The sequence below is a fragment of the Electrona antarctica genome, assembly GCF_951216825.1.
Source record: "Electrona antarctica genome assembly, chromosome: 20".
NCBI lineage: Eukaryota > Metazoa > Chordata > Actinopteri > Myctophiformes > Myctophidae > Electrona > Electrona antarctica.
Window position 1 is genome coordinate 2558738 of NC_136801.1, and position 13053 is coordinate 2571790.

At 42.8% G+C, this 13053-nt stretch overlaps 1 protein-coding gene across 1 annotated transcript; it reads left to right on the top strand.

Annotated features, from left to right (window-relative positions):
* Positions 1–1196: 1196 nt before the first annotated feature.
* Positions 1197–8022, top strand: LOC306912679 (uncharacterized protein). The gene is made up of 4 exons (XM_079489085.1): positions 1197–1507; positions 2111–2248; positions 5742–6005; positions 6267–8022. Exons 2-4 carry the CDS (start codon positions 2143–2145, stop codon positions 6962–6964), a joined length of 1068 nt encoding a protein of 355 aa, XP_079345211.1. The 5' UTR covers positions 1197–1507; positions 2111–2142; the 3' UTR covers positions 6965–8022.
* Positions 8023–13053: the final 5031 nt, after the last annotated feature.

The window sequence follows — 13053 nt, forward strand, 5'->3', positions numbered from 1 at the left end:
GACATTGTTTTATGTTTCACCTCGCTGTATGGCGTGCCAATTTTTGTTTTACACCTCTGCTGCTTAGCGGACAGTGTGGTGTTGTAGAGGAGGTCTCCACGGACATGTGCGTATGTCACACTAGTCGATACATAGCAGGGATTTTTGTCCAGTGTCCACTTTAGTTGACTTTAGTCTGGAAATGGGATATTTTTTGACCGTTCACCTCGCTGTATGGCTTGCCAATTAAATTTTTACACCTCTGCTGCTTAGCGGACAGTGTGGTGTTGTAGAGGAGGTCTCCCCGGACATGTGCGTATGTCACACTAGTCGATACATAGCAGGGATTTTTGTCCAGTGTCCACTTTAGTTGACTTTAGTCTGGAAATGGGACATTTTTTATATTTCACCTCGCTGTATGGCGTGCCAATTTTTGTTTTACACCTCTGCTGCTTAGCGGACAGTGTGGTGTTGTAGAGGAGGTCTCCCCGGACATGTGCGTATGTCACACTAGTCGATACATAGCAGGGATTTTTGTCCAGTGTCCACTTTAGTTGACTTTAGTCTGGAAATGGGACATTGTTTTATGTTTCACCTCGCTGTATGGCGTGCCAATTTTTGTTTTACACCTCTGCTGCTTAGCGGACAGTGTGGTGTTGTAGAGGAGGTCTCCACGGACATGTGCGTATGTCACACTAGTCGATACATAGCAGGGATTTTTGTCCAGTGTCCACTTTAGTTGACTTTAGTCTGGAAATGGGATTTTTTTTAATGTTTCACCTCGCTGTATGGCGTGCCAATTTTTGTTTTACACCTCTGCTGCTTAGCGGACAGTGTGGTGTTGTAGAGGAGGTCTCCCCGGACATGTGCATATGTCACACTAGTCGATACATAGCAGGGATTTTTGTCCAGTGTCCACTTTATAAAGTCCATGCACTCCAGTGAATAGCATTTATCCATTTAGATAACTTTTTAATTACTTATCTTTACACAGAAACATTACTTATTTTTACACAGAAACATAATGTGTGTCCTATAGCATCGTTTAAATGCTTAATTTATAGTTTTAATGTGCAAATTAATCTTTTTTTCGGGTACTCTTATTTTGAAGAGATCGTCCCCCGGAAGTCTTATATTTGCTAGCTTAGATTTGCCAGAAAATAGTGCCCCTTATCCGTGATAACTAGACACTGGTGAACAACGTGGCTGACGAACAAACAGAGCAGCGACATCGTGATACAGAATGTCTGTGTGATGATATACAGTTTGCAGTAGCCTACAACCATTTGTGCAACTTGCGTCTGAGATTATCGTTGCACGACCGTCAGTAAAGGGTGACAGACTGGCTAGTTGTGAAATCGGGAAGAATTTGCACATTATAGGTTCAAAGACGGTTTGTTTTGTAGGCTATGCTAACGCTAATGCTATAAGATAGCTTCAAGTACAGTCGAGACTCTGGACTAGGAACAGTTCCCCCACTTTGGATGTGGTAAAGTGTGTTTTCTACTAGAATACGTCATCCGGGAAGGTATGTTTTTGTTTTATTCACTTGCAATAATAATGCAAATTACAGTGTTGACCTGAAATAGGTCTCAGACACTCTCCCATCTCTATTGCTCCAATCATCACCCACATAATAAACCTCTCCATCAAACAGGGACAGGTCCCCCAAGATTTCAAACTGGCCAAAATAACCCCCTGCACAAGAAAGGGAGCAAATTAGACCCCGGCAACTACCGCTCTATTTCTATTCTTAGCTCCATCTAGAAAATTACGGAAAAAATAGTCTATGAACAGGTTGAAAAGTATCTTGTACGGTGTGTCTTGAGTGTAGGCCTACAGGGTTTGATAAGGTCAGATCAACATATGGAATGTCAGAACGGGAAGGACTTTATTATTATCATTAATAAAGGATTTTTGACATTTGTGAATTGATTAATTATCGTCCATGACTATCACAATCGGCATCGCAATTAATTGAATATTTACTTTTATTTAATAATTTTGCACCACTAGTGCCCACTGTTTGTACAACGGCAGTCTGTGGTACTACACAGGGAGCGAACACAGCAGACGTTGTAAACTTCAACGTCAACGTCCTTATTCTGTTCCTTCATTCCATTGACTCCAGACCGGTCTGTGGAGTCCAGCCTGCAGGTGAAGATGAGTTCTCCAGAAGCAGCCGGAACCATTTCTCCAGAGCCTCCAGCAGCAGGACGGGGGAAGAGACAGAGACGACTACCCCAGCACTTCCACGACTTTGACTTCGGTGAGTGGGTTTTAACTAGGGCGACTGTGGCTCAAGAGGTAGAGCAGGTCGTCCAATGATCCATGGGTCGGTGGTTTGAATCCCGGCTCCTCCTGGCTACATGTCGAAGTGTCCTTGGGCAAGACACTGAACCCCAAATTGCTCCCGTTGTGCTGGTTGGTACCTTGCATGGCTTCCGCCGCAATCGGTGTATGAATGTGTGTGTGAATGGGTGAATGTAATGCACAATCTATGTAAAGCGCCTTGGATAAAGGCGCTATATAAATGCACCATTTACCATTTTAACTAGGGTGGGTTTTAACTAGGGGACGGGGAGTGCACCACCATTCCGACTATACGTAGCTTCCGCCTGCAGTTGTGGACACGGTTAGTAATGTGGCGAGTCCGAATGGCGATCAGACATGCAAAAGTGTAGCTTTTCGGCAAAATCGCCGTTTTCATTCCAAATTTGTGTGATTTATGCAATTCCGTTAAATGGTTGTTTTTTGGGGGGGGGGGGGGCTCCGACCTAAAGATTCGCACATGCTACTTAATTTCTTAACACAATCAGTGCCGGAAGTCCTTCTAAATAGGAGCTCTGGGGTGCCGGAACAACATGGCCGCTTTTACTCAGCTAGCTTACATTGCGATCGTTTTAATTTATACGATATATGATCCAAAAAGCGTTCATATTTTGCGGGAGAGACGGATGAGGAGCAGAAATTAAGCGCCAGTATATCGATCCTTAATACCACGGAGAGCGCCCTGGATTAAGAGAGACGAGTCATTCTTTCCGCCGCGCTAACGGCCAAGTCAATGGTAAGCTAACAATTGCCTAGAGCATACGGTAGCCGAACTGACAAATATAAAAAAGGAAAAAATTCAGAATATTCTCATCTCGCCCCGTATCATTGAGGATGCGCTAAGACGTGTGAGGACGTCGGATGTACGCGTCGATTGGGACCCCTAGGACGTGTGGCGACGTCCTATGTACGGAATTGGTTAACCGTTTCCGTCCATAGGACGTCGCCACACGTCCTAGGGAATGGAACCGGGAGTTGCCTACGACGTCTGAGGACGTCCTAGCGTGTCCTCAGTGATACGGGGCGAGATAAGAATATTCTGAATTTTTCCCTTTTTTTTATTTGTCAGTCAGCCTCTCGGCTACCGTATGCTCCGCTCTGTCCCCATGTTAGCTTATCATTGAGTTAGCCGTTAGCGCGGCGGAAAGAATGACTCGTTTCTCCTAATCCAGGGCGCTCTCCGTGGTGTTGAACGGATCGATATGCTGGCGCTTCATTTCTGCTCCTCACCCGTCTCTCCCGCAAAATATGAACGCTTTTTGGATCATATATCGTATAAACTAAAACCATCGCAATATAAGACAGCTATGTAAAGTGAACTTTTTTTAGTAGATTGTTTCCGGGTCACGGCTTTCCGAGTAAAAGCGGCCATGTTGTTCCGGCCCCCCAGAGCTCCTATTTTGAAGGACCCCGACCCCAAACGCGGTAAACTTGTTGTTGATTGATTCAACATAGAGTGCCACCGAAAAATAGCTTCCAATGGCTTGTTATTTTGCGTCGAGTAGCGCTGTGTGCAGGCCGACTCGGCCAGCAAAATACATCTCCCACGTGAAACCTGGTATATTCTTCGTCGTACGATGTGGTGTTGCATGCTGCAAATAGCAGATTTACAAGCTCACAATGCGTCATGTCCACCACACATTGTGAGCTTGTAGATCAGCTATTTTCAGCACATGGAAATATGCAGGCTGAGACGTTCAGAAACTTTTCCCTTCACAATAAAAGCACATCATCTTTCACATGATGGGCTTCATTCCATATAAAGAAAAGACAGGGGCAAAGTTGGCAAGGATTATGCATTTGGTGGCATTTCACATTGCAAAAGGGTGCAGGAAGAGTGGGCACGTAAACATTGTGGGCACCTCAGTGTTAAAGGTGTAATGAAACGGAAATGGTGGACATTTTATTATGAAGTTTCAAACGGTTTCAAGTTGAAACACCGGTCTGAAGTTTCTGAACCAATCAGAGCGTCGCATCCCTTCAGGCGATGGGACGGTAGCTAGGGATTGTTGCTATGCTATACGCAGCAGCGTGGTGTGTGTTTGTTTACAAATCAAATAGACGGCCAACTGTACCAGTTTACTGTTCTACCCTATAATGTTTTCAGATACATATTTTAGCGTGATGATTAAGTTAAAACCGAGTAATACACTGTCTGGATGTTATCTGGAATGGGAATAAAAACGGAGGATTTCTGTAATCAATAGCAGCTGTGCTGCACGGATGCGCACATATGGAGAGGATACGGGTGAGCTTCATTTTTATTGGCTTTTATCGATGTTGGCCTCGACACGTCATCACGCAGCACGTTTTCGTTTTCAGGAAGTAATACAAAATATATTTTTATGGACTTTTGATATAGAAACACACAAAAATGAGAATTTTCCCATTTCTTTGGCATCCATTGTTAGGTATGCTCATATGATGACCACGGAGATGGTCTAAAGGTGTGAAAAACGTATTTTTAATTTCACTACACCTTTAAATATCCTTATTGGCCATGTTGAGGTTGAACATGCCCATGCAGAAGGTAAGGGGTGCGTCTCATTTCTGTTTCATATAGCCAAATGATAATAACGATATGGAAAAATGCACTATAGGTTAATTATAATAATTTCCTATAGTATGTAATGCCCCTGTGTGTGTGTGTGTGTGTGTGTGTGTGTGTGTGTGTGTGTGTGTGTGTGTGTGTGTGTGTGTGTGTGTGTGTGTGTGTGTGTGTGTGTGTGTGTGTGTGTGTGTCCGTCTTCTATCCATGTGTGTTGCACTGTAGTGTTATTCATGGCTGTTACGATGGTGGTTGCGTCCATGGGAGCCGCCATGTTCCGACACACTACAGACCCCCTCTCCTCCCCTGAAACAGGAGGGGAGGAGGGAGAAACCGGAGGGGAGGGGGAGGCAGGCTGATCCTGGGTCTTCATGCAGTGTGAAGTGTGATTCAGGCTGACTGGAGTTTTACGATCGTACAGAGCATGGGCGCCGCCATTAGGGATACTCTAAACACAAAGTGCCCTTCCCGCCCTGTTTCAGGAGGGGAGGGGGAGAGGCTTTTTCTTTCTTTTTTTTGTATTATTCCGGAAGTGCATTATTTGTCTATGGGACCCGGCAACTACCGGCGGTAGCAGGCGAACAGGCGATGGTCGAAAAGATACAAATGATTCATCTTTTTGGGCGATTAGACGATGTATCGGCCGATGCTCGTCCGCTGTTAAAACATATTGTGAGTCCAATAGACACTCCAAAGGAAAGCACAGCTCTTTGATAGTGCTATACAGATACCAGTATGTCTGTATATTGTAACATTTGTAATCATGGATGCAGATTATTATTTTCTTTATTGAGTACGCACATGGGAGCTCTGCCTCATAAACCCTGTTGGAAATATGTATTTTGCTTAAATCGTACTAATGAACTTGTTTTTACGTTTCCAGAACCAGGGATTAACGAAGAACAGGAGGAGCTACTTCAAAGACCAGAGGCGCCTGATGGGTCAATGTTGACAATACTAGCAGTGGAAAGTGAAGATGAGAATGAAGACATTTCTTCGCATTTTGTACTTCAACTTGAATCTGACACTGAAGACAGTGATTATCAGGAGGAGTCCAGTGAATCTCACACTGAAGACCGTGATTATCGGCAGGAGTCCAGTGACTCTGACACCGAAGACAGTGATTATCGGGAGGAGTCCGGTGGAGGTCAGTCAGTGTTAAAAACAGGGACAAAAACGACATTTAGGGGGAAAAAAGAGTTGGCACAGTTACTAAATACAAAAGCAAATTTTGAAAAACAAAGTATTAACCCGGGAAGCCTTAGTGCTCCCAAACAAGGAATTTGTTTGATGATGGAAGCTTTTCAAGTTGTACCTGTACTCATTATTTTTAACCTGCCTATTCACCTCTCTCTCTCTCTCTCTCTCTCTCTCTCTCTCTCTCTCTCTCTCTCTCTCTCTCTCTCAGGTGTGAGGTCCCGGTCTTCAGAGACCCACATCCTCCACATCTGTACACATTGTGAAAAGGGTTTCATTACTGCAATTGGCCTTAAGACACACCTGTGTGTCACACATGTAGGAGAAAAACGTTTCCAATGTAATCATTGTGAAAAGAGTTACAGACATAAATTTGACCTAAAGAGACACCAGCATATCCACACTGGAGAAAAACCATTCCAATGTAAACATTGCAACATGAGATTCCACCGGGCAGGTGTTCTGAAGAACCACCAGATTATTCACAGTTACAGAGAAAAACCTTTCCAGTGTGAACATTGTGGCAAGAGTTTCACAATGTTAAAACTACTGAAGCTACACCAGGTTACCCACACAGGAGAAAAACCTTTCCAGTGTAAACAATGTGACAAGAGTTTTAGTAGAACAGCTTATCTGAAGCAACACCAGCGTTACCACGCTGGAGAAAGACCATTCCACTGTACACATTGTGACAAACGTTTCATTATCGAAAGGGAGCTGAAGACACACCAGCGTATCCACACTGGAGAAAAACCTTACAAGTGTAAACTTTGTGACAAGAGTTTCTGTCAGTTAACTTCTCTAAAATACCACCAGCGTTGCCACACTGGAGACAAACCTTTGAAAAAGAGTCGGGTAACTTCCCCGAAAACCAAAGGGAAAAAAGTAAATAAACAGACTTTAAACTAGAAAAGCAGTTCCTGCAGAAACTGTGTGGGCTCGCTGAAAACCCACAATGTATGTGATGTACAGTAGAAAATGTATTAAAGCTGAAGAAAAAGATTTATAAAAAATTAAAAAGTGGAAAAATAGTATAAAGATTTGTAAAAAGAAAAGAACAAGCATTAATAACTGCATAAAGCTGAACATGTTGATGTTTGATCTAACATTCTAGCATAAAGTATGTGGAAGTAGTAGCTAGGATGCTAAAATAAAATTGGCGGAATAAAGTACGGTAAGTAAAGTTATAACTGTCTACTAATGATTTATAATGCTTTACAAACAATGTATTCATGATGAATTAAGTATTCACTAAAGGAAAACAAATGCTAAATAGTGTATAGTTGAAACATATAACTGTGTTTGTGAGTGAAGTTTAAAGACAATTACACAAACCAGAAGTAGGGAGCCAAAATTGGAAGTGGTACTTTTTTCATGAAATTGGAGGCCGTTTGGTTGGTTGGAGTTGGTTATTATTTTGCATGCTAGCATGCATGTTAGCATAGATGGTAGAGCGACGGTGTGCCTCTGGCAGCCACATGGGGCCCCTGGTGTTCTATTAGGATGGAAGGCCCCTGAACAGTGTTTGTCAGGTTAGGTGTGGCTCAGAGCGACGGTGCGCCTCTGGCAGCCAGGGGCCTCAAGGGTCAAGGCCAACAACAAGACTTTGCCAATCGCTCGGCGGAGCGTTTGAAGAAAGTAACATTAGCTTTGTGGATGAAGAATGACGTTGGCTGGACATCAGAAAGACCTTTTAATAGAGACATAACCATCGACTCAACATCAAAAGGTCTGTCATTTGATCACTTCTACCATGGCAACGGAACTGATGAAGTCACCCAATGTATCAGATAATCTAGATGTCTATGTAAAATCTTTGTCTTTCCCTCTCTTTCTTTCTACTTTTCTATCACTTTGAGGAGCGTATTAATTAGCCCAATATCCAATTAATAATTTAAATAATCTTATCTGTGATGAAAGCATTACTCCTGCATTAAAACATGGCTGTGTTTAAACTAAGAGAAATATTGAATATCCACTTGCAGTTGTTTCATCCTGTCAAGTACTTAATAAATGATTTTGGATTAGAAATATGTAACTCTCTTGTCTTGATTTATGCATTTATCTGAATGGAATAATGTTGACACTGCCTAACTCATTTACCACCAACATCACTATCTCGTGTACTGAATTGTGTACTTGAGTATTCAGTATTTAAGTCTGACGTCATTTTGTAGTGCTACGTTACGTCCGGGTCCAAGTGGCACCAGCTCCCGTCCGCATCTCATTTTAAATAGAATATCTAAACACGTGAATCTTTTTACAATGACATTATTTTTCAGAAAGGAAGCCATTGAGGGTTAAAATGGGTGTTAATGCTTCCAACTCGAGTAGAATTATTAATGTTTTGTACAAGTGTCCATTACAAAGAAAATATATGATGTGGAGACAATAAAGACTATTATTATCTTTATTATTGAAGGTGGTAACAGTCCATTTGCTCAGTATATTGCTCAGTAATATTTCGGGGGCATATTTAGAATGTGTGCAGGCTTGAGTATGTTGAATCTAGTTTCCAATTAATGAGGATTTGGTTGACAACTTGACACAATTAAATAAAATGGCGATAGTATCCAGTGTGGGGTAAACGGCCTGTCACAGCCAGATTTGGGAGAGCAGCAGCTATGTTGTTGCGAGGAAAGTGGTAAAATGAGACTTTCGTGGTTGTTTTCGTCTCAGATTTAGTCCGACACAGAGCGTCACAGTATAACTCTATGGGGACACAAAAGTAGGACCCGGAAGTATCTCTGGACGGGGCGCTCACGTCACGGCTAAAATACTGAATAGGAAAAACATCGGCAGCAGTTCAATGGAATGACTTGCCTTCCAGCCTCAAGTTGATCAGATGGTTGGCTGATAACATGACCTAATTTTTAAATCCATGTACTGACCGGAAACAAGCCTAACGTCTTTCCTGTGTATGTATCCTTTTGAATTAATGTTCAATAAAGTTTTCAATCAATCAAGCAATACTGCAGGACTGCCACTTTCAATGCAAAAACTTTTTATTTTAAGTTTCTCCCACAGAGTCAAGAAGTGATAAAACGCTATGTAACATGTCCCGCAAATTAGATTAGATTCAATGTATTGTCACTGCACATAGTATACAAATACTTTGACAATGAAATGAAGAGTGAGAAGTGCAATACAGTAATGCAGTAAATGAGAGAATAAATACAGAAAGTCATTGGGGAGGGGCAGAGTTCAGCAGGGAGACAGCAACAGGAAATAAGCTGTTCCTGAGAGCCAATAGTCCTGTGGTGCCAGAGGGGAAAAGAGTATGTGGTTTGGATGAGAGGGGTCTTTTAATATGCCTCTCGCCCTACGCAGAATCTATGGCGCTGTAGGTCCTCACATGTAGGTCAATGGGCCTCATGCGCCAACCGTTCTTAAGAGGAAATTTGTTCTTAGACCCACTTAGGAAGTTTTTAAGAAGGTTTTGGGATCCCTCAATCTTTTCTTAGCTGTGATTTGTTCGTAGGTAAGAACAGAATCTACGCACACTGTGGGGCACTCTTATGATGCCTTTTTCGTTCTTAAAGGGGCATTCCACTCATTTTCAACATTTTACTATGTCATTAATATACCTTAGAGCTGTTGTGTGGAAATAATAAAAAAGTCCCCCCATTCTGTGTTTCCTAGAACTAGAGGTCTTAAAAAAATCATTAACATGGTGAAACACATCTTGATGATGTCATCAAGATGTGTTTCACCATGTTAATGATTTTTTCATAATTACAGTTCTAGGAAACACAGAATGGGGGGACTTTTTTATTATTTCCACACAACAGCTCTATGGTATATTAATGACATAGTAAAATGTTGAAAATGAGTGGAATTCCCCTTTAAGTGCAATCTGAAAACATAATGGGAAAACAGCGCCATCTGCATGATGCTCAAAGTTTGGTCTGAGGACCTCAAGGGGTCCTTGAGGAAGTTCCAGGCAGTCCACAGCAAAATATGGAATATTTTACCACTTTAATCCCATTTTATACTTTGAAAATAGCCAATATACAAGCTCACAAACGCGTCCCATTACTGCCCATTTTGAGCTTGTAGATCGGCTATTTTCAAAACATTTTGATAAATCTTCGAAACATTACCCTAGCAGAAAATATTTTCATATGGGGGTCTGCAGAATGCATGTCAATTTGGGGGTCCTTGACATGAAAATGTTTGAGAACCACTGGTTTAGAGTTCACAACCCAACCCAAACAAACGCACCATACCCACCACATAACACCCCCCCCCCCCCCCCCCCCCCATCACCCCCCCCCCCCCCCCCCCAGTTGACTATTGTGAGATAAATAATAAAATACATTCATGAATATTGAAAATATTAAAATATTGAAATATTGAAAATACCTGGGTGAACACAGGTAGGAAAGTGAATTCCCAATGCCTTATATGGGATTGGTGGGGCGGTTCCCTATGGTAATTAGGATGCTAATTAGGATATGTGGGGCGTCTACCTATGATAATTTGAATGAACTGGCACACCCCTTCAAGTTACGAGGATTTGGATTCATCATCATAAGAACATGCTTACGAACAATTCTGCCTACTTAAGAACGTTTCATGAATCTGACTGGACTTCTCTTAGGAATTCACTTAGGAAGAAATGTAAGAGGAAAAGTTAGGAACTGATACCGGTCACGTGATCATGCCTGATCTGCATAAGGAAGTGAAAATAAACACACTGCTCTCAGCCATGGTCTAAGAAGCAAAGGCATATCTTCTCTCTGAGTCTCTTTATTATCCTCCGTCATGTTTCCGGCTAGCTCTGAGTTGTTGTTTGTTTGACGCTATACACGCTAGCTTTGTTCAACAGGTCATGGAGCCCAGTGGTAGAAACAACAACAGCCAATGGAGCCGAATTCGTTTTGACGGAGATGAAAGGAACTTTGAATTATGGTTGGTAAAATGTATCGGTTACCTCCGGCTTAAAGGGCTGAAAGACACTATACTTTACGAGCCCGATGTCGACGACGAATAAATACTCGATGGAGATGAGGCCGCAGCAAGAGACGCTGCAGCCGAGGTGAAAGCCATTGAGGACGCCGAGAAGAATGAAAACGCTTATGCTGAACTGGTTCAGGTGCTCGATGATACAAGTTTGTCGTTGGTTATGCGTGAGGCAGCGGATGACGGAAGAAAGGCGTTACAGATTCTGAAAGATCACTATGCGGGCAAGGGGAAACCGAGGGTGATCAGTTTGTACACAGAGCTGACGTCGCTCCGGAAAACTGCAGATGAAACAATAACAGACTATATTATACGAGCAGAAATAGCTATCACGGCACTGAGGAATGCGGAAGAGACTTTGAGTGATGGCTTGCTAACATCTATGGTTCTGAAGGGGCTGCCAGAATCTTATAAGCCATTTTCCATCCACATCGCACAAAGTGACGACAGGATCACCTTCGCCGACTTTAAGTCCAAACTGAGGAGTTACGAGATCACTGAAAGGTTCAGTAGCAGTTCCGGGGATGACAGCGTGATGAGACTAAGAAGCAAGGACAACGACGTGAGACTGTCCTGTTATAACTGCGGCCAGAAGGGGCACAAATCGTTTGAGTGCGGAGATGCTGCTGGTCAGAAAGAACAGAGACAGTGGTGCAGTCTTTGCAGAAGTCCAACACATAACGACACCAACTGCAGACGAAGAAGACGGAAAGACAACGTCAATGTGACGCAGGATGAAGAGGAGCACACGTTCGCCTTCAAGGTGGGCCAGGTGAACCGCGACTCGGACGGCGCCGGGAGACCGAAGCAGAGACTTTGTCGGAGTAATACTCTGAGCAGAGGGCTGATGGTCGACACCGGGGCTACGTCACATATTGTGACCGACGTGAAGAAGTTCCGAAACTTCGATGAGAATTTCGAGCCACGGAGGAATGTTCTGGAGATGGCTGATGGAGTGAGGGCCTCTGGCGTAGCGCTGAAGAGAGGTACTGCAGTGTTTTACCTGAGAGATACCAAGGGTCGAGAGGTGGAAACGATGCTGAAGGGGGCGCTGTATGTTCCATCCTTTCCCCAAGACATTTTCTCAGTCAACGCAGCAACATCAAATGGAGCCACATTCATCTTCAAAGAGGGACAGAACAAGTTCATCCAGAGAGACGGCACGACATTCGACATTAAGGTACATGACAGGTTGTTTTATGTAAACACCGTTGATGAGAGTATTGATGTTGATGAATGTCATGGGTGTTATGACATCAAGACGTGGCATGAGATTCTGGGACATTGTAACTACGAAGATGTGTTAAAATTGCAGAATGTAACTGATGGTATGGAAATTAAAGGCAAGGTTGATATTTCCAAGTTGTCATGTGATGTGTGTATAGAAGGTAAATTTGCTCAGAGCCGAAATAGAGAACCAGACCAAAGAGCTAAAGCAGCACTAGAACTTGTACACACTGATTTATCTGGACCAATTGATCCAACGGCTAAAGATGGATTCAAATATGCTTTAGCATTTACTGACGACTATTCAGGAGCTACTTTTGTTTATTTCTTGAAATCTAAGAGTGACACAGTCCAAGCTACAGAGAAGTACATTGCCGATGTTTCACCTTATGGGAAAATTAAGTGTATTCGTTCGGATAATGGTACTGAGTATACTTCTGGTCACTTTCAGGCATTGTTAAGCGGAAATTCCATTAGACATGAGACCTCAGCTCCTTACTCAACCCATCAGAATGGGACAGCTGAAAGAAATTGGCGAACGCTGTTTGAGATGGCCAGATGTATGCTGATTGAGTGCAAATTACCAAGGGAATTGTGGACATATGCGGTAATGACGGCTGCTGTTATTCGAAATAGATGTTTCAATAAGCGTGTAGGACAGACCCCATATTACATGCTGACAGGAAAGAGGCCAAACCTTTCAAGAATGAGAACTTTTGGGTCCCCATGCTATGCATATAAACAAAAAAAGAAAAAGTTGGATTCACGATGTGAAAAAGGGATATTTGTAGGTTATGATAAAAATA